A 27,540-nucleotide genomic window follows, 5' to 3' on the forward strand; every position below is an offset into this window, starting at 1 on the left:
ACATTGATTATTTTTATTTTATTGCTCTGAAGCCTGCAAGGGGACAGCGGAACTGCTTACTGTCCTCCCAGCTTGCCAATGCCCGCAGCCGCGTTGGTCACAGTGGTGGCAACTTTGTCGGTCACTTCCTTCACGACTTTGTCACCGGCCTGTTGGGCAGCCTTGACGACTTCCGAAATGACTTGGAAAGGGAGAGAGGTGGTAGAGGTGAGTATGGAGAATCAAATATTGGGGTAACTTTGAAGAGCCCGAAGTGACATCTTTCTGTAAATTCTATCACCCAGAGGGCCCAAGTTGCCCATTAATGTCATATGGCTTCTCCCTCTGTTCAATTGGAAGAAGCCACTGGCACTTTAGGGTGGAGGGGCGACAAGGATGTCCCGACACGATGGCTGAGTTTGCCACCGGTGAAGAATCTGGTTTGGATTTGTAGCGGCAGCGAACAAGTCCAGGAGGTCTAATAGAATAATAATAATGATGGCATTTGTTAAGCGCTTACTATGTGCAGAGCACTGTTGTAAGCGCTGGTACAAAGGTTGGGTGTTTTGAGGTGGCTTAGTGAGGGTAAAAAAGGTCACTCTGTGGAGGCAGGGTGCCTTCGAGATGGTGAGATCGATTAGGCCAATTGAGGCTTGAAAGAAGCGGAAGTCTTTAAATATGAGATCAAGCAGGCTGACTAAATAATGATCGTAACTTCAGTATTGGAGTGTCAAACACCATACTAAGTACTGGGGGTAGATGCCAAATGGGAGACCCGGGAATTTAATTCTCATTTTACAGATGAAGAAACTGAGGCACTGGGGAGCAAAATGACTTGTCGAAAGTCACACAGCAGGCAAGTGATGGAGCTGGGAGTAGAACCCAGGTCCCCAGCCTCCTAGATCCGTTCTCTTTTTACTACGCCATGAAGGAATTAGATTGGCAGTCACTGTGCCTTTCTCCACTCCCAAAAAACTGTCTTTTCTACCTCTGCCACCTTCTACCAACCCTGGGCTTCTCAGGGAGTTTGGCCAGGGTAGGAAGCATGGTGATCTAATCTGGGTACCAAGGCAGAATGGAGACCAGGGGGCCACTTCGCAAGAGGGGAATGGCTTAGGTATTTTTTAGTGTTCAGGTATGGAATGGAGCTACTTTGATTGCAAGCTACTTTGCCCACTGCAAGCCTAAAGGGCAAGTCTTTGGTGGTCTCCTTAGCTCTCCCACCTCAGAAGAGGATACATTGTTATCCGGTCCCAAAGAAGCTGTTTCTTACCTTTCTCACCAGCCTCCTTGGCATTATCCACCACCTCCTTCACCACCTCTCCCGCAGCGTTGACTGAAAATCCAAGATAAGCTTATGTCAGAACAAAGAGGCGTTCCCACGTCCCCACCCTTAAATAATCCCAGCCTGCTCCTTCAGCCCTGGACTGTAAATTTCGGCCTTCCTAATACTGGTCTTTCTGGGGTTCTGGAGCAGGAATGGAAAGTGGGGTTGGGAGATTCAGGCAGGAATCCAATTTTAGCTGGGTGCTGGCTGGCTTACTGTAACTTGTCTGTGGTTTCAGGAGACAAGCCTCCTCCGTACTCTCTTTGACTTGGTTGCTAATTTCAAGGGTCTTGAAAAGATGCCAGATTGGCCCATTTGTCCCTCTTGTCCATTATCTTGGAAATCTCTTTAGGGCCAAAGTGGCTGGTCTACCAAGAGAAAATGGGACCGTTACATCTTAAATTCCTAAGCTCATCATCATCAGATACAGAGCATTCTATGAACAGAACAGAGTAAGTAAACACATTCCCTGCCCACAGTAAACTTACAGTCTAGAGGGAGAGAAAGATAGCATGACTTAGTAGAAAGAGCTTGGGCCTAGGAGTCGTTGGACCTGGGTTCTAATCCTGCTTCTGCCACTTGTCTACAGTGTGACCTTTGGCAAGTCACTTCACTTTTGTGTGCCTCACTTTCCTCATCTGTAAAATGGGAATTAAGACTGTGAGCCCCCATGTAGGGCATGGACTATCAGTACAGTGCCTGGAAAAATCCCATTAAAAAAAAAAAAGTCCCACTGCGTTTGCAGGACAGGGTTGCCAAAGCAGAAATCAACCGATCAATCAGTGGTATTTATTGAGTGTTTACTGTGTACAGAGTAATATAATGATGGCATTTATTAAGCGCTTACTATGTGCAAAGCACTGTTCTAAGCGCTGGGGAGGTTACAAGGAGATCAAGTTGTCCCACGGGGGGTTCACAGTCTTATTCTCCATTTTACAGATGAGGGAACTGAGGCCCAGAGAAGTTAAGTGACTTGCCCAAAGTCACACAGCTGTCAATTGGCAGAGCGGGATTCATTCATTCATTCATTCAATCGTATTTATTGAGCGCTTACTGTGTGCAGAGCACTGTACTAAGCGCTTGGAAAGTACAAGTTGGCAACACATAGAGACAGTCCCTACCCAACAGTGGGCTCACAGTCTAGAAGGGGGAGACAGAGAACAAAACAAAACGCATTAACAAAATAAGTAGAATAGATAGGTACAAGTAAAATAAATAAATAAATAGAGTAATAAATACGTACAAACATATAGACATATATACAGGTGCTGTGGGGAAGGGAAGGAGGTAAGGCGGGGGGATGGAGGGGGGAGAAGGGGGAGAGGAAGGAGGGGGCTCAGTCTGGGAAGGCCTCCTTCGAGCCCATGATCCCTGACTCCAAAGCCCGGGCTCTTTCCACTGAGCCACGCTGCTTCAGAGTACTTTACTAACCCCTTGAGAATGTATTCATTCATTCATTCATTCAATCATATTTACTGAGCGCTTACTGTGTGCAGAGCACTGTACTAAGCGCTTGGGAAGTCCAAGTTGGTGACATATAGATGGTCCCTACCCAACAATGGGCTCACAGTCTAGAAGGGGGAGACAGACAACAAAACAAAATATATTAACAAAATAAAATAAATAGAATAAATATGTACAAGTAAAATGGAGTAATAAATACGTACAAACATACAGGTGATGCGGGGAGGGGAAGGAGGCAACACAACAGAGTTGGTGGACACATTCCCTGCCCACAACAAGCTGGCACTTATTTTTCACATAAACAGGAAGTGGCCCGGGTCGAAATTGAAGGATAGTCATCACAGCCGCCTGGCCACTACTTTTACCGTGAGCAGTCACTTCACTTCTCTGGGCCTCAGTTACCTCATCTGTAAAATGGGGATTAAAACTGTGAGGCCCCCCGTGGGACAACCTGATCACCTTGTAACCTCCCCAGCGCTTAGAACAGTGCTTGGCACATAGTAAGCGCTTAATAAGTGCCATTATTATTATTATTATTATCTGCCACCCACAGCAGTATAAGTAGCATGGGAGTCCTCACTGTCTTTGTCTCTTTCAGTATCTCCCTTTCTCTCTCTATCCCTCCCTCCCTCTCTAGCAGGGGGAAGATGAGTCCAAAAACAGCTTTCTCCCCTTGCCATCCTGGATTAGACCTCTCCTCCACCACCCAGAATTTGTGCCAGGAGAGATTCCCAGGGTTTGTGGACATAAAATCATCAGTCAACCCACACCACTTATCCGAGAGAAAGCCTCTTTCCAAAGGATCAGAGCCCCACCCTGAACACTTCAAAGCCTTTTCCAGTATCCTAAATGGGTCTTTCAGTAAAAGCATGAAAGTACTTTGAGAGCTCCACATGAAAGGCACCAGATAATTTAAAATAATAATAATAATAGCATTTATTAAACGCTTACTATGTGCAAAGCATGATTCTAATAATAATAATGGCATTTATTAAGCACTTATGTGCAAAGCAGTGTTCTAAGCACTGGGGAGGTTACAAGGTGATGAGGTTGTCCCACGGGGGGCTCACACTCTTAATCCCCATTCTACAGGTGAGGTAACTGAGGCACAGAGAAGTTAAGTGACTTGCCCAAAGTCACATAGTTGGCGGAGCCGGGATTTGAACCCATGAGCTCTGACTCCAAAGCCTGGGCTCTTTTCCACTGAGCCACACTGCGTCTCAAATACTTTAGTAGAATTAGCAGTAATCTCCCCTTTTCTCAGGAGGGCTGACAAAGTGGTAAGACATTATCCCTCTTCCTTAGAGATTTCGATGAGTCCAGAGAGTTTCTATTGCACAGTTCCCTGATGGGCCCCCCTATTAAGAAAAAGTCATTTTCCAACACACAAAAATGTTTCCTCCAACACTGCAATGCATTCTGTTCAGATGGAAGTGCGCTTGTTGCAAGAACATTCCCTAATTCCCCACCAGAGTTCAAGCCAAAAAGCTTAGGGGAAAACATGAGAGAAATATTTTGAATTTCCCGAGAAACCTGCAAACCCAAGTGGACACCGCCGCTCCCTCCGAGACTGGGGAAATTTTGATAAGCCCAGAAATCCTGAAGGTTTTTGAACTTCCCGCTTTCAAGTCAAATCTAGGCCTGGGACATTTCAGGGGTGGATTTTCCCCTTTGAAGCGCTTCGGTCTTTGTTGTGGGGAGTTGGTTTTGCAAAAGCAGTATAAATAGCATGAAAGGAGACTGCCGTCTTGAATTTCACAAACTGCTGGCTCCTGTGGGCTATTTCTATTTCCCAGCTGTGAACAGACTTGATTTCCCCAAGGAGCCCAAGAATCAGGGAGTCCCCTCTCTGTGCTACCCGTTAGCTCCAACGCCTCGGGCCCCTCTCGAGCGAGCTAGATGGTAATGTTGCAGTCCTTTTAGACTGTGAGCCCACTATTGGGTAGTGACTGTCTCTATATGTTGCCAACTTGTACTGCCCAAGCGCTTAGTACAGTGCTCTGCACACAGTAAGCGCTCAATAAATACGATTGACGATGATGATGATGATGGGCAGAAGGCTGAGGTGAACCTGGCCAGGCACAGAGGAAGTACAGGGGCAGAAAAAGTGATTCTGCAGGCGTGTGGGTGCCCGTGTGACACCCACTGCTGGCAGAGGCCAGGAACAAATAATAATAATAATGATGGCATTTATTAAGCGCTTACTATGTGCAAAGCACTGTTCTAAGCGCTGGGGGGGATGCAAGGTCATGAGGTTGCCCCACATGGGGCTCACAGTCTTCATCCCCATTTTACAGATGAGGGAACTGAGGCCCAGAGAAGTGAAGTGACTTGCCCAAAGTCACACAGCTGACAAGTGGCAGAGCCGGGCTTTGAACCCATGACCTCTGACTCCAAAGCCCGGGTTCTTTTCCACCGAGCCACGCTGCTTCTCCTAAAACAAAGCTAATCCCCGGTCCTGCCCGCCCCTCATTTAGCTTTGGCGGCTCTGAAAACCTTCCGAGAGGCAGAGGGAGTTCCCCAGGGTGGCATCCCGGGAAGCAGGGGCCTTGAGGGAAATGAAGGAAAACACGGACTGCTCCAGGATTATCTTGCGCGGAAATGAGAGCAGGTGGACCACTCCAGCCAGGCAGCCCTTCCCAAAGCCCCCAGAGCAGACTGTCGCAGAGGCTTCTGCTCCTCTCAGGCCCATGAGAGGTCATTTGCCAGACTGGTGGGCGGTTAAGAGAGTTGGCCGGCTGGTGGTTCTGAAACAGCGACCGAGGAAAAGGCATCAAATGGGGTGCTGGAGCGTGTCAACAAAGCCCCCACACCCCAGAACCAGTTCACTTTGCGGGTCAGACCCCCAGGAACACATTGCACATCAGGGAAAAAAAGGGGCACTTAGGGGTGCTTACCTACATCCCCTGTGGCCTTCTCAGCACGGTGAGCCAGGCCCTCGGCGGCAAGCTTTCCTACTCCTCCCAGCATGGTTGTTTCTGGCAGCTCTGAACGCTCGCGTCTTCAAGATCTCTGGAAGAGAGAGATGTGTTGTCTGGGTCCTCCCTCACGCTGCCTTTTATAGGCCAAGCCAGGATCCTCCAAATGTCCAAGGGGCAAGTCAGTTCAATTGATGTCACGTCAAAGGAGTCAGGTGGATTTGGCCGGGTGACTAATCGTGAAGACATCAAAGGGTGGAGGGAAATCTGGAGCCGGTATCTGCGCTCCGCTGAGAGCAGAGGGTGTCCTGTGCCCAGAGCAGCCTGTCAAAGTGCCATAGGAAGGGCCCCTGGCTGTCAATCAATCAATCAATCAATCGTATTTATTGAGCGCTTACTGTGTGCAGAGCACTGTACTAAGCGCTTGGGAAGTACAAGTTGGCAACATATAGAGACAGTCCCTACCCAACAGTGGGCTCACAGTCTAAAAGTGGGCTCACAGTCAAAGGGGGTGAGCGCTGGCAGGGGGGCACTGGGCTCACAGGAGACCCCGATTCCTATGAAAGTGAACGGGGCTGAACTCTAGCTGAAGAGAAGTCACAACAGAAGCAGGCATTCCTTACCCCACCCATCCTTTCATTCGTTTATTCAATCGTATTTATTGAGCACTTACTGTGTTGCCGACTTGTACTTCCCAAGCACTCAGTACAGTGTTCTGCACACGGTAAGCGCTCAATAAATACGATTGATTGATTGATTGATTGTGTGCAGAGCACTGTACTCAGCGCTTGGGAAGTACAATTCGGCAACAAGTAGAGACAATCCCTACCCAACAACAGGCCCATGGTCTAGAAGGGGGGAGGCAGGCAACAAAACAAAGCAAGTAGACAGGCATCAATAACATCAATATAAACAAATAGAATTATAGATAGATTCATTCATTCATTCATTCAATCGTATTTATTGAGCGCTTACTGTGTGCAGAGCACTGTACTAAGCGCTTGGGAAGTACAAGTTGGCAACATATAGAGACGGTCCCTACCCAACAGTAGGCTCACAGTCTAGAAGGTGTAGACAGACAACAAAACAAAACATATCAACAAAAGAAAATAGAAAGATATGTACAAATAAAATAAATAGAGTAATAAATATGTACAAACATATATGCATTATATACAGGTGCTGTGGGGAGGGGAAGGAGGTAAGGCAGAGGGGCTGGGGAGGGGGAGGAGGGGGAGAGGAAGGAGGGGGCTCAGTGTGGGAAGGCCTCCTGGAGGAGGTGAGCTCTCAGTAGGGCCTTGAAGGGAGGAAGAGAGCTAGCTTGGCGGATGGGCAGAGGGAGGGCATTCCGGGGCAGAGGAAGGACGTGGGCCGGGGGTCGACGGCGGGACAGGCCAGAACGAGGCACGGTGAGGAGGTTAGCGGCAGAGGAGCGGAGGGTGCGGGCTGGGCTGGAGAAGGAGAGAAAGGAGGTGAGGTAGGAGGGGGCGAGGTAATGGACAGCCTTGAAGCCCAGGGTGAGGAGTTTCTGCCTGATGCGTAGGTTGATTGGTAGCCACTGGAGATTTTTGAGGAGGGGAGTAACATGCCCAGAGTGTTTCTGGACAAAGACAATCCGGGCAGCGGCATGAAATATGGATTGACGTGGAGAGAAACAGGAGGATGGGAGATCGGAGAGGAGGCTGATACAGTAGATAGATACATAGTAGATAGATACACAACATTAAGAAAATGACTAGAATAATAAATATGTACATAAACGCACATCTGCCAGAGGGCACAGGCCTAGCCACTCTGCTTAGCTCACTAGCCCCTGGTTACCACCGGCTCGGCACCATCTGGCCACTTGACCCGAGGCCTAGGTTCCAGCAGCAGTGATGTGGGAGCACTCAGTACGGGCAGAGGGCCTTCTGGGGAAGACCAAACTTTGCCTCAAGTGAGATTTCTGAAACAGACCTGAACGATCCATTTCCCAATCACATTCCTTTCCAAATTCACAACCTGTGCTCAAGTCACCCTGGCAAGGAGGGCGAGAGGAAGATGAATGTAATGAGGAGGAGGAGGATGACAACAATGTGGAATAAGATGCTGAAGATGACGATGAAGAGGACAAAGACAATGAAGATGATGAAGATCATGAGAAAGATGAAGAGGATGTTGAGGAAGATGAAGGTTCAAAGGATGCAATAACATGATTATTCATTCATTCATTCGATCGTATTCATTGAGCGCTTACTGTGTGCAGAGCACTGTGCTAAGCGCTTGGGAAGTACAAGTTGGCAACATATCGAGACGGTCCCTACCCAACATTGGGCTCACAGTCTAGATTAGTGCCCAAACTGTGACCTCACAGCATGCAATAGGGCAGAAACAACTTACCAAACACGGTTGGGAACATGAGGAGCTGAAGGGGCTTTTCTATGAATCAATTAAATAATAATAATAATGGTATCCGTGAAGCGCTTACTATTTGCCAGGCACTGTACTAAGTGCTGGGGTGGATACAAGCAAATCGGGCTGGACCCAGTCCCTGTCCCATGTGGGGTTCAGTCTTAATCCCCATTTTACAGATGAGATTCATTCATTCATTCAATAGTATTTAGTGAGCGCTTACTCTGTGCAGAGCACTGTACTAAGTGCTGGGGTGGATACAAGCAAATCGGGCTGGACACAGTCAATGTTCCATGTGAGCCCCATTTTACAGATGAGATTCATTCATTCATTCAATCATATTTAGTAAGTGCTTACTCTGTGCAGAGCACCGTACTAAGCGCTTGATGCTTATCTCATCAAGAGAAGTGAAGTCACTTGCCCAAGGTCACACGGCAGGCAAACGGAGGAGCAGAATTAGAACCCATAACCTTCTGTCTCCCCAGCCTGTGCTACACCATGCCGCTTTTCTGGATCCCTGGCTGTAAAAGCCGGGCTCTCTGCTGGAAGCAGGGCAGGAATTCTGGCTCTCTGGGCTGAGGTGTCTGGAGCCGGGCAGTCCTGGGGAACAGGATTCCCAAATGAGCAAAGCCTGTTAAGGAAACCCCCAGAATTCCTCCATAGAACAGCCTTTGGGACGACTTTATGTGCCCAGTGAGCTGGAATCTCACGGGCCCAAGGCCGAAAAGAAGGAAGTCTGTGCAAGGGGACTTTTTCTCCGTCCGGGCCGCGGAGGGACATGGTATGGGTGGGAGGGAGTTGCCTTGGGGAATGAGTCCACTGGATCCCTCTCCTTTATTCAGATCTTCTCCACAGGGCAGATAGACTGAGTGAAAGAGAGAGAGAGAGACAAAGTGTGTGTGTGGTGATCGTTGGAATATCAAGCCTCAAATCCTCCTGGAAGCAGTGTGGAACCACAGTGAGCTTCCCGGGAGAAAGAAGGTGCTCTCCAGAAAGTGGGATTCCTCTTGCTGACCCAAACCCCCTCTCCATCCCCCCATCTTACCTCCTTCCCTTCCCCACAGCACCTGTATATATGTATATATGTTTGTACATATTTATTACTCTATTTATTTATTTATTTTACTTGTACATATCTATTCTATTTATTTTATTTTGTTAGTACGTTTGGTTTTGTTCTCTGTCTCCCCCTTTTAGACTGTGAGCCCACTATTGGGTAGGGACTGTCTCTATATGTTGCCAACTTGTACTTCCCAAGCGCTTAGTACAGTGCTCTGCACACAGTAAGCGCTCAATAAATACAATTGATGATGATGATGATGATCCCAGGCTGGGAACACATAGGTGGATGCCATTTTTTTTTTCTGCCCCCAAGACAGACATCAGCCTGAGGGTTTTGTAGCACCCAACATTCATTCATTCAATCGCATTGACTGAGCACTTACTGTGTGCAGAGCACTGTACTAAGCGCTTGGGACGTACAAGTCGGCAACATATAGAGACGGTCCCTACCCAACAACTAACTGTGGGGCAAGAACACAGACTCACCTTGGGCCTGGAGGTGGAAGGGATACCCCCTTCTTCCCGGCTGCGACCACCCCCCTGGAAACCCTGCCTCCAGCAGCCTGCCCTGATTTCTCTCCCAGAGATCGATTCTTTGACTCCCTCATCCACCAGCCTAATTCTGTCAGTGCCCATGTTGATCACCATGTCCGGAATGCCCCGTTTTGCGGGAGGGTTCTCTGTCCAATCAATCAATCGCATTTATTGAGCGCTTACTGTGTGCAGAGCACTGTACTAAAGAGGCATTCCCATCCCACTGTCAAAATGATAATAATAATAATAATAACAATGGCATTTATTAAGTGCTTACTATGTGCAAAGCACTGTTCTAAGCGCTGGGGAGGTTACAAGGTGATCAGGTTGTCCCATGGGGGGCTCACAGTCTTAATCCCCGTTTTACAGATGCGGTAACTGAGGCACAGAGAAGTCACACAGTCACACAGCTGCCCAAAGTCACACAGCTGGCAATTGGCAGTCAGGATTTGAACCCATGACCTCTGACTCCAAAGTCTGGGCTCTTTCCACTGAGCCACGCTGCTTCTATATGGCCTAGCGGATAGAGCATGGGCTCCCACTTGTTTGCTGTATGACCTTGGGCCTGTCACTTCACTTCTCTGGGACTCAATCAATCAATCAATCATATTTATTGAGTGCTTACTGTGTGCAGAGCACTGTACTCAGTGCTTGGGAAGTACAAGTTGGCAACATATAGAGATGGTACCTACCCAACAGTGGGCTCAAGTCTAGAAGAGGGAGACAGAGAACAAAACAAAACATATTAACAAAATAAAATAAATAGAATAGATATGTACAAGTAAAATAAATAAGTAGAGTAATAAATACATACAAATGTATATACATATATACAGGTGCTGTGGGGAAGGGAAGGAAATAAGGCGGGGGGATGGAGAGGGGGAGAAGGGGGAGAGGAAGGCGGGGGTGGGCGACCTCAGTTACCTCATGTGTAAAATGGGAATTAAGATCCCATGTGGGACAGGGACTGGATCCAACCTGATCGGCTTGTACCTAGCCCAGTGCTTAGGTCAGTGCCTAGCAAGTAGTAAGCGCTTAACAAATACCATTTAAAAAAAATATGGCCATAGTCATCAAACCAAGTCCTCAAGACCAACAGCCCAACGCCCAGAAATGGTGTGTGTGTGGGGGGGGTGTCACTGCTCTGTTCATTCATTCATTCATTCAATCGTATTTATTGAGCGCTTACTGTGTGCAGAGCACTGTACTAAGTGCTTGGGAAGCACAAGTTGGCAGCATATAGAGATGGGCCCTACCCAACAGTGGGTCCACAGTCTAGAAGGGGGAGACAGACAACAAAAGAAAACATATTTTACTCTGTGAATCCAGGCCCATTCCCATTCCCAATCCATTGCCCCAGTCTGATCGGCACCTTCCAGAGGCTAGTGAGAGACGTCATCCCACTAGGATTCTGGGCCCCCCTTTTTCCTCTCCTCCTCCTCCTCCTCCTCCCCTTCCCATTGCCCCCCACCCCTCCGGCCATACTCCCTCCTCCTCCCCACAGCACTTGTACATATTTATTACTCTATTAATGATGTGTATATAGCTATAATTCTATTTATTCTGGTGGTATTGACACTTGTCTACTTGTTTTGTTTTGCTGTCTGTCTCCCCCTTCCAGACTGTGAGCCTGTTGTTGGGTAGGGACCGTCTCTAGATGTTGCCAGCTTGTACTTCCCAAACGCTTAGTACAGTGCTCTGCACACAGTAAGCGCTCAGTAAATACAATTGAATGAATAAATACGATTGAATGAATGAATGAATGAATTCATGGAGACTTGCAATACATTACCAATAAAACAGTTATTGACACGTTTTATATTTTGATTCTTGGTTTCTAAAGGATAATATTGTGAATTATTCATATTTCACATCAAGTGTACTGTGTTCTCTACCTCTAGCAGCGCTTAGTACAGTGCTCTGCACACAGTAAGCGCTCAATAAATATGATTGATTGATTGATTGATTGATTGCTTTGCACATTTCTAGACTGTGGGCCCACTTCTAGACTGTGAGCCCACTTTCTAGACTGTGAGCCCACTGTTGGGTAGGGGCTGTCTCTATATGTTGCCAACTTGGACTTACCAAACGCTTAGTACAGTGCTCTGCACACAGTAAGCGCTCAATAAATATGATTGATTGATTGATAGTAAGCTCTTAATAAATGCCATCATTATTGTACTTGCCAAGTGCTTAGTACAGTGCTCTGCACACAGTAAGCGCTCAATAAATACAACTGAATGAATGAATGAACTAGAAGCCCAAGGGTCCAGGAGATTCTGGGTGTTAGATGTGTCAGCTTATTAGCGGCCTGATGGGGCTGAAATGATGATGATGATGATGATGATGGCATTTGTTAAGCGCTTACTATGTGCAAAGCACTGTTCTAAGCGCTGGGGGCATACAAGGCGATCAGGTTGTCCCATGGGGGGGCTCACAGTCTTAATCCCCATTTTCCAGATGAGGGAACTGAGGCTCAGAGAGGTGAAGTGACTTCCCCAAGGTCACACAGCAGACAGGCGGCGGAGTCAGGATTAGAATCCACGACCCAGGGAACCAGGATGCCAGCAGTCACTTCAGAGCCTCACACACAGAAAACACAGGCCAGTATTTTAGCCCGAGCCTGGACTATCACCCGGGGACCAGCTCCGGGACAGGATGGCCAGAGACGACATTGAAATGGAAGCCGTCGAGTTCGAACCGGAGACACCCGCCCGAGCTTCTCGCCCCGGAAAACCCTTCCTGGAATGTCAGGGGAAGCCGTGTGGCCTGGTGGGAAGAGCACGGGCTTGGGAGTCAGAGGACTTCGGTGCTAATCCCAGCTCAGCTGCTTGTCTGTTGTGTGACCTTGGGCAAGTCACTTCTCTGTGACTCAGTTCCCTCAACTGAAACCTGTTTACCTCCTCCCTCCTCCCTGCAGCTGAGACTGTGAGCTGCCTCTGAGACACGAATTGTGTCAATCAATCAGTAGTATTTATTAAGCACTTAGTACGTCCAGAGGAAGTGGGAGAATATAATCCAACAGAATTAGCAGACACATTCTCCGCCCACAGTGAGCAAAAATTTCCAGTGGCTGCCTGTCAACCTACGAGTCAAGCAAAAACTCCTCACTCTCGGCTTCAAGGCTGTCCATCACCTCGCCCTCTCCTACCTCACCTCCCTTCTCTCCTTCTCCAGCCCAGCCCGCACCCTCCGCTCCTCTGCCGCCGCTAACCTCCTCACTGGGCCTCGTTCTCGCCTGTCCCGCCGTCAACTCCCGGCCCACATCCTTCCACTGGCCTGGAATGCCCTCCCCCCGCACATCCGCCAAGCTAGCTCTCTTCCTCCCTTCAAGGCCCTACTGAGAGCTCACCTCCTCCAGGAGGCCTTCCCAGACTGAGCCCCCTTATTCCTCTCATCCCCCCCAGCTCCTTCCCCTCCCCACAGCACTTGTATATATTTGTACAGATTTATTACTCTATTTTACTTGTACATATTTACTATTCTATTTATTTTGTTAACGATGTGCACCAGCTATAACTCTGTTTGTTCTGACGATTTTGACACCTGTCTTCATGTTTTGTTTTGTTGTCTGTCTCCCCCTTCTAGACTGTGAGCCCGTTGTTGCGTAGGGACCGTCTCTAGATGTTGCTGACTTGTACTTCCCAAGTGCTTAGTACGGCGCTCTGCGCACAGTAAGCGCTCAATAAATACGATTGAATGAATGAATGAATGAATGAGCGTTCGATCTGGAGGGAACAACCTGATTATCTTGAATCTACTCCAGCACTTAGTACAGTGTATTGCACATAGTAAGCACTTAACAAATCCCATTAAAAGATGAGCTGTGGTAAAGGTTGGAGGGATTTTCAGATTTACATGGAATGCTCCATGGACCCACCAGGCAGACAGAACTATGAGACCGAGCATGAGCCCAGGAGTCAGAAGGTCATGGGTTCTAATCCCAGCTCTACCACATGTCTGCTGTGTTACCCTGGGCAAATCCCTTCATTTCTCTGTGCCTCAGTTTATAAAATGGGGATTGAGACTGTGAGCCCCATGTGGGACAGGGACTGTGTTCCACTCACTTTCATTCATTCATTCACTCGTATTTATTGAGCGCTTACTGTGTGCAGAGCACTGTACTAAGCGCTTGGGAAGTACAAGTTGGCAACATATAGTGACAGACCCTACCCAACAATGGGCCCAAAGTCTAGAAGGGGGAGACAGACAACAAAACAAGACGTGGACAGGTGTCAAGTCATCAGAATAAATAGAAATACAGCTAGATTTGCTCGTACCTGATCACCTTGTAAACTCCCCAGCGCTTAGACCAGTGCTTTGCACATAGTAAGCGCTTAATAAATGCCATTATTATTATTATTATTATACCCTTCCCTGCACTTAGTACAGTGCCTGGCACATAGTAAGTGCTTAACAAATGCCAGTTATTATCTGCACCTGCAACAGGGGAACATCAAGACCCATTGAGAGTCCCGCCAGTGTGAGCTAGCTAGCAGGTCAGACCCTTGGATCCACTCATATAATAATGATAATAATAATAATGACAGTATTTGTTAAGCGCTTACTATGTGCAAAGCACTGTTCTAAGTGCTGGGGGGGATACAAAGTGATCAGGTTGTCCCACGTGGGGCTCACAGTCTTAATCCCCATTGTACAGAAGAGGGAATTGAGGCACAGAGAAGTTCAGCGGCTTGCCCAAGGTCACACAGCTGACAACTGGTGGAGCCGGGATTTGAACCCATGAACTCTGACTCCAAAGCCCGGGCTCTTTCCAGTGAACCACGCTGCTTCACCCAAAGCCCATTTAACCCCATCAGCAGGGTGCAGAAGCAGTCAGCGCCCAACAGCCCTGCCCAGGGAGCCCTGTTGGAGGTGGCACAGTAACCCAGGCAATCCATCAAACAAAGCAGCTCCACCAGGAATTAGCCCGTCTGCAATGGAGCGGAAATTATGGCAGCAAGCTGGGCGACCAAAGACAGCAGCGTGTCCCCGAGGAGTTCATTCATTCATGCATTCATGCATTCATTCAATCGTATTTATTGAGCGCTTACAGTGTGCAGAGCATCGTACTGGAAGTACAAGTCGGCAACATATAGAGACAGTCCCTACCCAACAACGGGCTCATAGTCTAGAAGGGGGAGACAGACAACAAAACAAAACATGGAGACAGGTGTCAAGCCGTCAAACAAATAGAATTAAAGCTAAATGCACATCATTAACAAAATAAATAGAATAGTAAATATGTACAAGTAAAATAAATAGAGTAATAAATCTATACATTTATTGGGGAGGGGAAAGGAGGTAGGGCAGGGGGAGATGGGGAGGAGGAGAGGAAAAAGGGGGCTCAGTCTGGGAAAGTGTTGGGAGAGATCCCTGCTAGATGACCGGTTCCCGCTGAGTCCCTGGAGGAAAAGTTTGGCAGTGAATATCTTGTCCCCAACCATGATGAGCGGCATCTAGGAAGGCAACCATCACACCATTCCACCGCACATCCTCTTGCTGTTCTTGGAGTCATAGTCCGGAGCTGGACAGGACAAGGCATGAGGTGGGAATATCTGGGCCTGGGGTTTTACTGAGGATATGAAAAGACTCTCCACCTATGAAGACAGAGGGGAGGGAAGGAGAGAGAGGGAGAGAACTCTTTGGTTTTAGAAATGATGCTGTATCAATTGTGATCTCTATCCATGTGGAAGGGGGACAATCTCTTCACGATAAACTTCCGTAAGATTTTCCTTGCCTGTGCTGTGGTATTTGAGTTCACCTCTCAGGGACAGAATCTCCCCAAAAGCACCTTGCCCTAGTGGAAAGAGCACAGCCCGGGAGTCAGAGAACCTAGGTTCTAATCCTGGCTCTGCCAATTGCTTGCTGAGTGACCTTGGGCAAGTTACTTAACTTCTCTATGCTTCAGTTTTCTCAACTGTAAAATGGAGATTAAATACCTGTTCTTCCTCCTACTTAGAATGTGAACTCCAAACATGTCAGGGACTGTGTCTGACCTAATAAGCTTGTATCTACCCCAGTGCTTAGTTTGACACATAGTAAGAGCCTAACGAATACCATTAAAAAAAAAAAATATCTGCTTGAGGACAGCCATCTCTCTTCTTCTCTTCTAGACTGTGAGCCCACTGTTGGGTAGGGACCGTCTCTATATGTTGCCAACTTGTACTTCCCAAGCACTTAGTACAGTGCTCTGCACACAGTAAGCGCTCAATAAATACGATTGATTGATTGACTGATTGAAGGCCAAGTGCTGAATGAATGAATGAATGTTGGCCTCACTCTGGACCAATCTGTCACTGTTTGCCTTCTCTGTCTGCTGGTTTGCTCGCTTTACGTTTAAAATACTGATTTCCCCCACTCCCCACCCCCAAGTGCTCCCTGTTTACTGCGCTCTCCATTTACAGGCCAGGTCAAAGGGCTCAACTCTTCAAGGACCACCCTAAAGCCCTAAAGTCATCCTAAAGTAGAGAAGCAGCATGGATTAGAGGAAAGAGCACCGGTTTAGGAGTCAGAAGTTGTGGGTTCTAATCCGGCCCCACCACTTGTCAGCTGTGTAACTTTGGACAAGTCACTTAACTTCTCAGTGCCCCAGTGACCTCATCTGCAAATTGGGGATTAAGACTGTGACCCCCACGTGGGACAACCTGATTACCCTGTATCTACCCCAGCGCTTAGAACAGTGCTCGGCACATGGTAAGCGCTTAATAAATGCCATTATTATTATTATTATTATAGTAAGTGCTTAACAAATACCAACATTATTATCATTATTATTCCAACACCTCTCACTGACCTCCTTCCCCATCTCCCCCTCAAACTGTGAGCTCGTTTTGGGCAGGGAATGGTGTCTATTTATTGCTCTATTAAACTCTCCCAAGAGTATAGTATAGTGCTTTGCACAAGTAAGTGCTCCATAAATACGATTGAATGAATGACTGAATGACTGAATGAATCAGTTGGTTCCATGTCCAGGCTAGGGTCATTGGAGGGGGACATGTACCTGCGAGCTCAGACACTTCCCTGGGGAAGTGTGTTGGTGGAGGAGAGGGAGGAGAAGGTGGGCTTTCAGATCTTTCTGCTCTACGCCCTTCAAAGTGGTAATCTGTCCTTCTTCAACAGCGACTGGAACCAGCCACAAGAACCGGTCACAATCTGTTGCTGCGGTTACTGCCTATGGCTCTGGTTGGAAGGTGAACTCTTCTACCCGGAGGGCTCTGGGGTGTGCCAACTTTGCCTCCAGCAGGGCAATGGTGCTGCAGAAACACTCTCAGGAAACGTCCACACCCATGGCCACCCCGCGCCTAGCCGAGCAGAGGCCGGAAGAGAAGGGGCGGAAGAGGCCGAGAGGCAGGGCCCAGCCTGGAGTCAGATCACCGGCTGTGGGGGGCAGACAGCCCCTCTGCCCCCTACCCAAACTGGGCCTGATGAAGCCTCCCCCTGACTGGGGGTGGGGGGTACCCCTGCAGCTGTGGGGCAGAGTCCTAGTGAGGGCCTCTCTCTTCCCGAATCATTTCCTCAAGGCCAGATCTGGGTTGAAGATCCCGGGAAGAGGGGAGGTGGCGGGGCGTCCAAGACAGGGCAACACCTTTCCAGCAGACCGGCCCTCCCCTGCTTGCCCACTGCATCCCCCCACCCTTGGCGCAGCCTTCTGGAGATGACGGATTGAGGCCAGGGGATCAGAGACTCTCGGGTTCACTGCTAGGCAGCTCTCAAGCCTTGGTTTCCTCATCCCTAATGACACCGTCCCAGCTCACCAGGGGTTGGGTGGGGTAATTAGTGTTTACGGAGGCTTGGAGATCTGCAGATGAAAGATGCTATTGCAAACAGCGTATTATTAATTTCAGGGCCGGAGTAAAGATTCCCCACGTACTTAGGGAGACGGGGCAAGTTCCAAGCCTGTGATGTCTCCACAGAGCTGAGGAGCTCCTGACCGGCCTGAACTGGATACACCTGACAGGGCTCAGAAACGCCTCACTGTACATGACCCCACCCCCATCAGTAAACCGAGGTCAAAAATTCATCGATAATAATCATTGATGATGACAATAATAGTAATGGTTGGTATTCATTAAGTGCCCCTTGCCGCATGCCCTTTACCATGTGCTTGGGAGGGTACAATAGTAGCACGAGGCACATTTCCTGGCCAAGTGGAGCTAATGCTCTCACAGGAGAGGCAGATAATAATAATAATAATGTTGGTATTTGTTAAGCGCTTACTATGTGCCAAGCACTGTTCTAAGCGCTGGGGTAGATACAAGGTAATTGGGTTGTCCCACGTGGGGCTCACAGTCTTCATCCCCATTTTCCAGATGAGGGAACTGAGGCCCAGAGAAGTGAAGTGACTTGCTCAAAGTCACCCAGCTGACAATTGGCGGAGCCGGGATTCGAACCCATGACCTCTGACTCCAAAGCCTGGGCTCTTTCCACTGAGCCAAAACATTTACCAGTGGAAAAATCAGAATAATTCAGTTTTTATAATTGTTGAGTGCTTACTATTGTCAAGTACTGATCTAAGCAATGGGGTAGGTACAAATAAATTAGGCTCAGTTCTTGTTCCACATGAGACTCACGGTCTAAGTAGGAGGGAGAACTGGTGCCCCCGTTTTACATATGAGGAAACTGTGGCACAGAATAATAATAATAATGATGATGGTATTTGTTAAGCACTTACTATGTTCTTGGCACTGTTCTCAGCTCTTTGGTAGATGCAAGGTAATCAGGTTGTCCCACGTGGGGCTCACAGTCTTAATCCCCATTTTACACATGAGGGAACAGAGGCACAGAGAAGTTGAGGGACTTGCCCAAGGTCCCACAGCAGACAAATGGTGGATTCGGGATTAGAACCCACGTCCTTTGACTCCCAAGCCCACGCTTTTTCCACTAAGCCATGCTGAGAGGTTAAGCGACTTGCCCAGATCACACAGCAAGTAATTTGCAGAGGAACAATTGATTATCTATCCATCCATCTTCCATCCATCCATCCATCTTCCATCCATCCTTGAGGGAGTGGGTTTACTCTGCTCACACTCTGCCACTGAGTGAAATGTTTCCTTTCACTATGTTCTGAATCCGTCATCTTTCAGCTCCAATGGATCCTCCTCACTCTCGCCCTGGTGTTTGCCCTTTCTATGCCCTTTGTGTTTCCCTAAACCCTAATCCTGCCCCCTCTCAGCCGGGGGTTTTCCAGGTTGCAAAGTCCTGCCCTTTTCAAGCCCATCCTTATACAGAAGCTTCTCACCCCCTTAGTCATCTTTGTTGTCCTTCTCGGTCCTTTTCCCCCTTCTTCCATGCCCATCCTATGATAAAAATAATAATAATTACGGTATCTGACAAGCGCTTACTACATGCCAAGCTTACTCCATCCCCTTCCACTCTGACGGTGTCCAGCACTTGGCCTTCAATCAATCAATCAATCATATTTATTGAGCGCTTACTGTGTGCAGAACACTGTACTAAGCTCTTGGGAAGTACAAGTTGGCAACATATAGAGACGGTCCCTACCCAACAGTGGGCTCACAGTCTAGAAGGGGGAGACAGAGAACAAAACCAAACATATTAACAAAATAAAATAAATAGAATAGATATGTACAAGTAAAATAAATAGAGTAGTAAATATGTACAAACATATACACATATATACAGGTGCTGTGGGGAAGGGAAGGAGGTAAGACGGGGGGATGGAGAGCGGGATAAAGGGGGGAGGAAGGAAGGACCTTCCTCCTGGAAGGCCTTCCTCACCTCCCCAGCAGCCTGGACCAGTCGGTCAATTGTATTTATTGAGCATTTACTTCGAATAGAGCACTGTATTAAGTGCTTAGGAGAGTACAATATAATAACAGGCACATTCCCAGCCCATGACGAGTCACAGTCTAGAGTGAGAGACAGACATTGCTCTAAATAAATAAATTGCAGATGTGTACTCAAGTGCTGAGGGGTCGGGAGGGGGGATGAATGAAGGGAGCAAGGCAGGGGGATGCAGAAAGGAGTGGGAGAAGAGGAAAGAGGGGGTTAGTCAGGGAAAGCCTCTTGGAGGAGATGTAAGGCTTTGAAGGGGGCGGAAAGTAATTGTCTGTCGGATATGAGGAGGGAGGCATTCCAGGCCAGAGGCAGGGCGTGAGCGAGGGGGTCAGCAGTGAAAAAAACAAGATCAATCAATCAATCAATCAATCAATCATATTTATTGAGCGCTTACTGTGTGCAGAACACTGTACTAAGCGCTTGGGAAGTACAAGTTGGCAACATAGAGAGACGGTCCCTACCCAACAGTGGGCTCACAATCTAGAAGGGGGAGACAGAGAACAAATCAATCAATCAATCAATTGTATTTATTGAGCGCTTACCGTGTGCAGAGCACTGTACTAAGTGCTTGGGAAGTATAAGTTGGCAACATAGAGAGACGGTCCCTACCCAACAGTGGGCTCACAGACCAGAAGGGGGAGACGGAGAACAAAACCAAACATATTAACAAAATAGAATATATATGTACAAGTAAAATAAATAAATAAATAGAGTAATAAATATGTACAAGCATATATACATGTATACAGGTGCTGTGGGTCAGGGGGTGGTCGTCGGCGTCGTGGACAGCCGGGAAGGGGTGGGCCTCCTTCCGCCTCACCCAGGCCAATGCGGGGGTGGGAAGGGGACGCAATGGTGACACTCGACGGCTTCCCGGGGCTCGTTGGTAGGGAACAAGATCTAAGTACAGTGATCGGTGATGGTTCCACAATCCCTCCCTGGTGCTGTGTCAGGCCTTCCCGGACTGAACCACCTTTTTCCTCTCCTCCTCCCCATCCCCCCCACCCTACCTCCTTCCCCTCCCCACAGCACCTGTATATATGTTTGTACAGATTTATCACTCTATTTATTTTACATGTACATATTTACTATTCTATTTATTTTGTTAATGATGTGCATTTAGCTTTAATTCTATTTATTCTGACGACTTGACACCTGTCCACACGTTTTGTTTTGTTGTCCGTCTCCCCCTTCTAGACTGCGAGCCCATTGTTGGGTAGGGACCGTCTCTATATGTTGCCGGCTTGTACTTCCCAAGCGCTTAGTACGGTGCTCTGCACACAGCAAGCGTTCAATAAATGCAATTGAATGAATAAATGAGTGGTGTCTTAGCCATCCTGGTGTCTGGGAACAGCTAAACTTCCCTCAAGCAGGTTGGGAAATTTGCTTTCTCCAGGTCTCACTCAGAGAAGGAAATGCCCCAAGGCCATTCAGGAAATCATCCCTCCACCCCCAGCCTTGCCAACATCCTCAGCAGGTTTTGAATCAGCAAGGATAGTTGGCAGGGTGCAGGATGGTGTGAAAGTCTGCTGGGGGCAAGCCACGTCTCTCTCCCCTCCTTCGGTGCCTTACTGAAGGCCCATCTCCTCCAAGAAGCCTTCTCTGACTAAGCCCTCAATCAATCAATCGTATTTATTGAGTGCTTACTGTGTGCAGAGCACTGTACTAAGTGCTTGGGAAGTACAAGTTGGCAACATATAGAGACGGTCCCTTCCCAACAGTGGGCTCCTGTCCTCTTCTCTCACTCCCTTCTCCGTTGCCCTCACTTGCTCCCTTTATTCATCCCTTCCCTCAGCCCCAATCAATCAATCAATCAATCGTATTTATTGAGCACTTACTGTGTGCAGAGCACTGTACTAAGCGCTTGGGAAGTACAAGTTGGCAACATATAGAGACAGTCCCTATCCAACAGTGGGCTCAGCCCCACAACACTTATGTACCAAGCTGTACTTTATATTAATGTCTGCCTCCCCCTCTAGACTGTAAGCTCTTTGTGAGCAGCAAATATGCTTGCCTATTGTTATATTATACTCTCCAAGCGCTTAGTACAGTGCTCTGCACACAGTAAGTGCTCAATACGTATGATTGAATGAATGATTGAATGAATGGGCAGGACACTGTATTGGGGGCCCCGCTAATAACCAACCAATCAAATTTATTAAGCGCTGTGTGCAGAGCACGATACAACAGAGTTGGTAGACCCATTCCTTGCCCACAATGAGCTTACAGTCTAGAGGGGGAGGCAGACATTAATATGAATAAACTATGAATATGTACATAGATGCCGTGGGACTGAGGGGAGGATGAATTCAGGGGGCAAATCCAAGTACAGCGAGATGCAGAAGGGAGTGGGAGAGGAGGAAATGTAGGCCTAGTCGGGGAAATCCTCTTGGAGGAGATGTAATACTACTCTTAATAATTGTGGTATTTGTTAAGTGTTTACTATCATCATCATCAATCATATTTATTGATATTTATTATTTATTGATACTACGTGTATCTACTACTAGTGATACTACTAGTATATTTATTGATACTACGTGTCAAACACTGTGCTATAGGGTGAGTAATAATAATAATAATAATAACGATGGCACTTGTTAAGCACTTTCTATGTGCCAAGCACTGTTCTAAGCGCTGGAGGGGGATACAAGGTGATCAGGTTGTCCCGCGTGGGGCTCACAGTCTTAATCCCCATTTTACATTCATTCAATCGTATTTATTGAGCGCTTACTGTGTGCAGAGCACTGTACTAAGCACTTAAGCGCTTACAGATGAAGTAACTAAGGCCCAGAGAAGTTAAGTGACTTGCCCAAAGTCACACAGCTGACAAGTGGCGGAGGCGGGGTTAGAACCCATGACCTCTGGCTCCCAAGTCCGGGCTCTTTCCACTGAGCCATGCCGGATACAAGATATCCGGATTGGACACAGGCCCAAACAGGGCTCCTCGTGTGAGCAACAGTGGGTCAGGAACTAAGAATGTGGCTTAGTGGAAAGATCACGGGTTTGGGAGTCAGCAGATGTGGTTCTAATCCCGGCTCCGCCACTTGTCTGCTGTGTGACCTAGGGCAAGCCACTTAACTTCTCTGTGCCTCAGTTCCCTCATCTGGAAAATGGGGATTAAGACTGTGAGCCCCATGTGGGACAAACTTGTATCTCCCCCAGTGCTTAGAACAGTGTTTGGCACATAATAGCACTTAACAAATACCAAAATTGTTATTGTTATTATTCTAATCCCGGCTCTGCCACTTGTCTGCTGCGCGACCTTGGGCAAGCCACTTCTCTGTGCCTCAGTTACCTCATCTGTAAAATGGGGATTAAGACTGTGAGCCCCAAGTGGGACAATCTGATTACCTTGTATCTAAACCAGCACTTAGAACAGTGCTTGGCACATAGTAAGGGCTTAACAAATACCATAATAATAATTATTATAATTGTTTTGTGCTTAGGGCTGCTCTGTGAGCTTGGAACAAACAAGAGAGATAAAATGCATAATGATCATCATTATAGTAATAATTCTGGTATTTGTTAAGCACTTACTAGGTACAAGGCACTGAACTAAGCGCTGGGGCGGAAAGAAGCAAACTGGGTTGGATACAGTCCCTGTCCACATATGGCTCACAGTCTCAATCCCCGGTTTACGGATGAGGTAACTGAGGCCCAGAGAAGTGAAGTGACTTGCTCAGGGTCACATGACAGACAAGTGGCAGAGCTGAGATTAGAACCCATGACCTTCTGAGCACGAGCCTTGTCCTTAAGGAGTGTACATTGAGTCTAGTTATCTCTTGGACAAATAAGCTTCCAAAGGCCTGAGGCCTGAGACCGTTCTCAGTGACCTCAGCACTAAACCCCGGAGGAACTTGGACTGAGCCTGCGTAAAACACTCTTGTCTACAGGGTTTCTGGGTTTCGTCAGTCCGTCAATCATATTTATTGAGTGTTTACTGTGTGCAGAGCACTGTACTAAGCACTTGGGAGGGTCCAATATAACAGTAGAGCAGACACATCCCCTGCCCACAATGAGCTCTAGGCTGTGAGCTTGTTGTGGGCAGGGATTGTCACTCTTTATTATTGTATTGTACTTTCCCAAATGCTTAGTACAGTGCTCCGCACACAGTAAGCGCTTAATGAATACAATTGAATGTATGAATGAATACATGAGGACTCGGTGTGATGGGCCTAGGTGGGAGATGGATTTCTAAGAATGAGGATATCCTTCACAGTAATGAGGTCCAGGACCCAGTAATAACACCTTATTTCAGGTAGTTATGTTTCCAGGGTAATCAATCCTTCCAACTTCCCTGTGAATTCCAGGTGCTTCTCAAAGGTTCATCTTAGACCTTGGCTTCTTCCTTGTTTGGAAAAACATGGGTCCTGAAGTGGGAAAACAGATAGACAAGGAAGAGGAGGGGTGAAAAACCCCAATTTCAAGGAGGAGGGAGGATGAGGGTGGTCCCTCCGGGGGCTAGTGGCGGAAGTCGGGTTGGAACCCAAGGTGGCCTAGTGAAAAGAGCACAGGCTTGGGAATCAGAAGACCTAGGTTCTAATCCCGGCTCTGCCACTTGCCTGCTGTGTGACCTTGGGTAAGTCACTTTACTTCTCTGTGCCTCAGTTCTCTCCTCTGTAAAAATGAGGACTCAATTCCTGTTCTCCCTCCTTTGTAGACTGTGAGCTCCATGTTGGGACCTGACCGTCTTGTATCTACCACAGTGCTTGGCATGAAATAAACACTTAACAAATACAGCGTGGCTCAGTGGAAAGAGCCCGGGCTTTGGAGTCAGAGGTCATGAGTTCAAATCCTGGCTCCGCCAATTGCCAGCTGTGTGACTTTGGGCAAGTCACTTCACTTCTCTGCTCCTCAGTTACCTCATCTGTAAAATGGGGATTAAGACTGGGAGCCCTACGTGGGACAACCTGATCACCTTGTATTCCCCCCCAGCGCTTAGAACAGTGCTTTACACATAGTAAGTGCTCAATAAATGCCCTCATTATTATTATTATTATCTGTAAAATGGGGATGAAGAATGTGAGCCCCACGTGGGACAACCTGATCACCTTGTATCCTCCCCAGCGCTTAGAACAATGCTTTGCACATAGCAAGCGCTTAATAAATGCCATTATTATTATTACCACAATTGTTATTATTAATAATCATTAATTATTAATAACAACAACAATAATAACCCAGATCTTGGGGCTCCAGCTTTTGGGCTGGGCCTTTTTTGATGACTCATCCTCCATCTTACCTCCTTCCCTTCCCCACAGCACCTGTATATATGTATATATGTTTGTACATATTTATTACTCTATTTATTTATTTTACTTGTACATATCTATTCTATTTATTTTATTTTGTTAGTATGTTTGATTTTGTTCTCTGTCTCCTCCTTTTAAACTGTGAGCCCACTGTTGGGTAGGGACTGTCTCTATATGTTGCCAATTTGTACTTCCCAAGCACTTAGTACAGTGCTCTGCACATAGTAAGCGCTCAATAAGTACGATTGATGATGATGATCAATGTGGCCTTCCACTCCCAGTGCTGTCCTCTTCCTGCGGGCGGGAAACCGATCATGGGCCCTTTACCCCTGGCGGGTAATGACCTGCCCTGATCTAGTTGGATTCAGCTCTCCGGAGCCTGAATCATCCAGAGGGTTAGTCAGGGCGGTTCCCAACTCTCCAGAGATTCTAAACTTTGCTTGGTCTTTGTCACTGCCCCCCACTGCAGCTGGGATCGGAACCCATCACCTCCTAACTCCCACTCCCGTGCTATACCCGCTCCACCACGCTGCTTCTCCATGTCCATAAAAAGGACACGCTCCTTCTCCATTAAAAAGTTCAGCTCCATGTCCTCAGCTCGATGTCTTCAATTTTCTGTGTATGAAATACGCTAGAATTGCGGAGGTGGTTTGGAGCAGAAGGCCAGGCTGTCGGAGAGATGTTCGGAGAGAGGGGATTGAGGCCTGGGCCAGGAGCCCCGAGGCCTGGGTTCTAATTCTATCTCTCCATTGACTGCTTGGGGGGTGATGACTGAATAACCCCCTCTCCGGTTGCTTTCTCCTGCTGCAGGCTCCTTCCTCTGCTTGGGAGTTCCCCTCTGGCTTGCCTGGGATATTTCTAACAGAGCCAGTGAGAGAGTATGGCCAATGATTGTTTCTATCAGTTGAAACCCAACAAGGAAAACCTACATGGAGAGGGGGAATTCCCATTCCCAACTTCTCAACCCCTCTCAGTCCCTCTCGCTAGCCTGGAGGCAGAAACCAAGATCTTAGCCCCTTCACCCGCCCCCTCCCCAATCCCAGCACAGAACAACTCATGGCAGCATGGCATAGTAGATTAATAATAATAATAGTATTTATTAAGTGCTTACTATGTGCAAAGCACTGTTCTAAGTGCTGGGGAGGTTACAAAGTGATCAGGTTGTCCCATGGGGGACTCACAGTCTTAATCCCCATTTTACAGATGAGGTAACTGAGGCACAGAGAAGTTAAGTGACTTGCCCAAAGTCACACAGCTGACAACTGGAGAAGCTGGGATTTGAACCCATGACCTCTGACTCAGGCAGATACTCCTCACCCTGGGCTTCAAGGCTGTCCATCCCCTCGCCCCCTCCTACCTCACCTCCCTTCTCTCCTTCTCCAGCCCGGCCCGCACCCTCCACTCCTCCGCCGCTGATCTCCTCACCGGGCCTTGTTCTCGCCTGTCCCGCCATCGACCCCCGGCCCACGTCATCCCCCGGGCCCGGAATGCCCTGCTTCTGCCCATCCGCCAAGCTAGCTCTCTTCCTCTCTTCAAGGCCCTGCTGAGAGCTCACCTCCTCCAGGAGGCCTTCCCAGACTGAGCCCCTTCCTTCCTCTCCCCCACGTCCCCCTCTCCATCCTCCCCATCTTACCCCCTTCCCTTCCCCACAGCACCTGTATATATGTATATATGTTTGTACATATTTTTTATTCTATTTATTTATTTATTTTATTTGTACATATCTATTCTATTTATTTTATTTTGTTAGTATGTTTGGTTTTGTTCTCTGTCTCCCCCTTTTAGACTGTGAGCCCACTGTTGGGTAGGGACTGTCTCTATATGTTGCCAATTTGTACTTCCCAAGCGCTTAGTACAGTGCTCTGCACATAGTAAGCGCTCAATAAATATGATTGATGATGACTCCAGAGCCCGGGCTCTTTTCCACTGAGCCACGCTGCTTCTAGATAGAGCAGGCCTGGAAGTCAAAAGGTCATGGGTTCTAATTCCGGCTCTGCCGCTTGTCTACTGTGTCACCTTGGGCAAGTCACTTCACTTTTTTGGACCTCAGTTACATCATCTGTAAAATGGGGATTGAGACTGTGATCCCCATGTGGTTCCCCATGGGACTGTAACCAACTCGATTTGCTTGTACCCACCCCAGAGCTTAGTATAGTGCCTGGCACATATTAAGTGCTTAACAAAGGCCACAATTATTATTATTATTATTGTTATTATTATTATTATAATTATTATTAACTCCCAACCCCACCTCCTGGCGACTGCTGGGGTCCAGCGTAGCCCCAAGGTACCAGTGGAAGACTGGATGGTTGTCTCTTGGCCAGAGACCAAGGAAGAAAAGTGAAAAGAGGTCAGTCAATCAATCAATCAATTAATCAATCGTATTTATTGAGTGCTTACTGTGTGCAGAGCACTGTACTAAGCACTTGGGAAGCACAAGTTGGCAACACATAGAGACGGTCCCTACCCAACAGTGGGCTCACAGTCTAGAAATCAAAGGTCATAAGAAAGTGGCGGGGTGGGGACGGAATAAGGAAAGTGAAAAGAAATTTCAATAAAATAACAAAGAAAAGTAATGCCTTTTTTCCCCCCATTTGGCTCGATGCATTTATTCTATATTCAATCAAGCAATGGTATTTATTAAGCGCTGGCTATGTGCAGAGCATTGATAGGTACCCAAAGGCATAAAGGAACTGGTTTTAATTTAAAATCCAAGATAACAATACCTTAATGAACTGCACGGCCGCTTGAGGAACATCGAAATGAACACCCATCCTCCGGAGACATCTGCCCCGCTGTTGATGGGGAT

The 27,540-nt window shown here is 47.6% G+C and overlaps 1 protein-coding gene across 2 annotated transcripts; it reads right to left on the bottom strand.

The window, feature by feature from the left end:
* Nucleotides 1-27,540, bottom strand: FAM25A (family with sequence similarity 25 member A). Of its 2 annotated transcripts, XM_038743311.1 has the most exons (4): nucleotides 27,458-27,540; nucleotides 5,668-5,782; nucleotides 1,253-1,315; nucleotides 1-181 (listed from the first exon to the last, which is right to left on the bottom strand). In XM_038743311.1, exons 2-4 carry the CDS (start codon nucleotides 5,738-5,740, stop codon nucleotides 57-59), a joined length of 261 nt encoding a protein of 86 aa, XP_038599239.1. In that variant the 5' UTR covers nucleotides 5,741-5,782; nucleotides 27,458-27,540; the 3' UTR covers nucleotides 1-56. The 2 variants fall into 2 exon arrangements, with proteins under 2 accessions (XP_038599239.1, XP_038599238.1); XM_038743310.1 differs by lacking the exon at nucleotides 27,458-27,540 and having other exon boundaries at nucleotides 5,668-5,862.

This window comes from Tachyglossus aculeatus, chromosome 3 (assembly GCF_015852505.1).
Source record: "Tachyglossus aculeatus isolate mTacAcu1 chromosome 3, mTacAcu1.pri, whole genome shotgun sequence".
NCBI lineage: Eukaryota > Metazoa > Chordata > Mammalia > Monotremata > Tachyglossidae > Tachyglossus > Tachyglossus aculeatus.